This window comes from Meleagris gallopavo, unplaced genomic scaffold (assembly GCF_000146605.3).
Source record: "Meleagris gallopavo isolate NT-WF06-2002-E0010 breed Aviagen turkey brand Nicholas breeding stock unplaced genomic scaffold, Turkey_5.1 ChrUn_random_7180001935175, whole genome shotgun sequence".
Taxonomy (NCBI): domain Eukaryota; kingdom Metazoa; phylum Chordata; class Aves; order Galliformes; family Phasianidae; genus Meleagris; species Meleagris gallopavo.
The window spans coordinates 1-1176 of NW_011197173.1; the positions used below are offsets into that span (position 1 = coordinate 1).

A 1176-nucleotide genomic window follows, 5' to 3' on the forward strand; every position below is an offset into this window, starting at 1 on the left:
CATCTCCTCCCTCCCCGGGCACTGACGCTCTCCCCGCCCGGCCCGTGGCGGCCCGGCAGAGCACACGTACGGGGAGGTGAACCAGCTGGGTGGTGTCTTCGTGAACGGGCGCCCGCTGCCCAACGCCATCCGCCTGCGGATCGTGGAGCTGGCCCAGCTCGGCATCCGCCCGTGCGACATCAGCCGCCAGCTGCGGGTCTCGCACGGCTGCGTCAGCAAGATCCTGGCCCGCTACAACGAGACCGGCTCCATCCTGCCCGGAGCCATCGGGGGCAGCAAGCCGCGTGTCACCACCCCCAACGTGGTCAAACACATCCGCGACTACAAGCAGGGCGATCCCGGCATCTTCGCCTGGGAGATCCGCGACCGGCTGCTGGCCGACGGCGTCTGCGACAAGTACAACGTGCCGTCGGTCAGCTCCATCAGCAGGATCCTGAGGAACAAAATCGGCAGCCTCTCGCAGCCCGGCGGCCCTTACGACGGCGGCAAGCAGCCCCCCCGCAGCCGGCCCTGCCCTACAACCCCCTTTACCAGTACCCGTACCCCGGTCCCATGGCCCCGCCGGCAGCCAAGATGAGCGCTCATCCCGGGCCCGTCCCCGCGGCCCACGTCGGGCTGCCTCGCTCCTGGCCCTCGGCTCATTCTGTCACCAACATCCTGGGCATCCGCACGTTCGTGGAGCAGACGGGTGGGTACAGAAAGTCACTGGGACAGCGCTTCTGCCCTCGGGGTTTTTTTTTCCGTCGGGAAAAGCCCCGACGGCAGAAAGTTGATCCTGACGGCTCCGCGGCTCTGTCCTGCCCAGGCGCTTTGGGTGGTACGGAGGGCTCTGCCTACCCCCCCAAAATGGAAGACTGGCCCGGCGTGAACAGGACTGCCTTCCCTTCCGCCCAGGCCGACAAAGCCGCGGTGGAAGGGGACATCAAATACCCGCAGGTAAGGGGCGGAGGGGCCGGAACCGGGGGCAGCCGCCAGGGCTGCCACGCGTCTCCGACACGCGTGTTTGTGCCCAGCCCGCCCCGGGACTCTCCTCCGTGGGCAGCTTTCTCCCGGCCTGCGCTTATCCCCCCGGTAACCAGCACGGCGTCTACGGCGCGCCCGGCGGCTACATCCCCCCGGGGACACCCCTGGCAGCCGCAGGGCCACCACGGCCCCGGTGTGACGGTACACGGAGGC

The 1176-nt window shown here is 69.0% G+C and overlaps 1 protein-coding gene across 1 annotated transcript; it reads left to right on the forward strand.

Annotated features, from left to right (window-relative positions):
- Positions 1–31: 31 nt before the first annotated feature.
- LOC104916723 (paired box protein Pax-1) lies at positions 32–1170 on the forward strand (the record flags this gene model as incomplete). Its single annotated transcript, XM_010727737.2, is given in 5 exon segments — positions 32–491; positions 494–688; positions 806–936; positions 1014–1118; positions 1120–1170. Coding segments are annotated over 5 exon segments (942 nt in total), but the record flags the coding sequence as incomplete, so codon positions are not given.
- Positions 1171–1176: the final 6 nt, after the last annotated feature.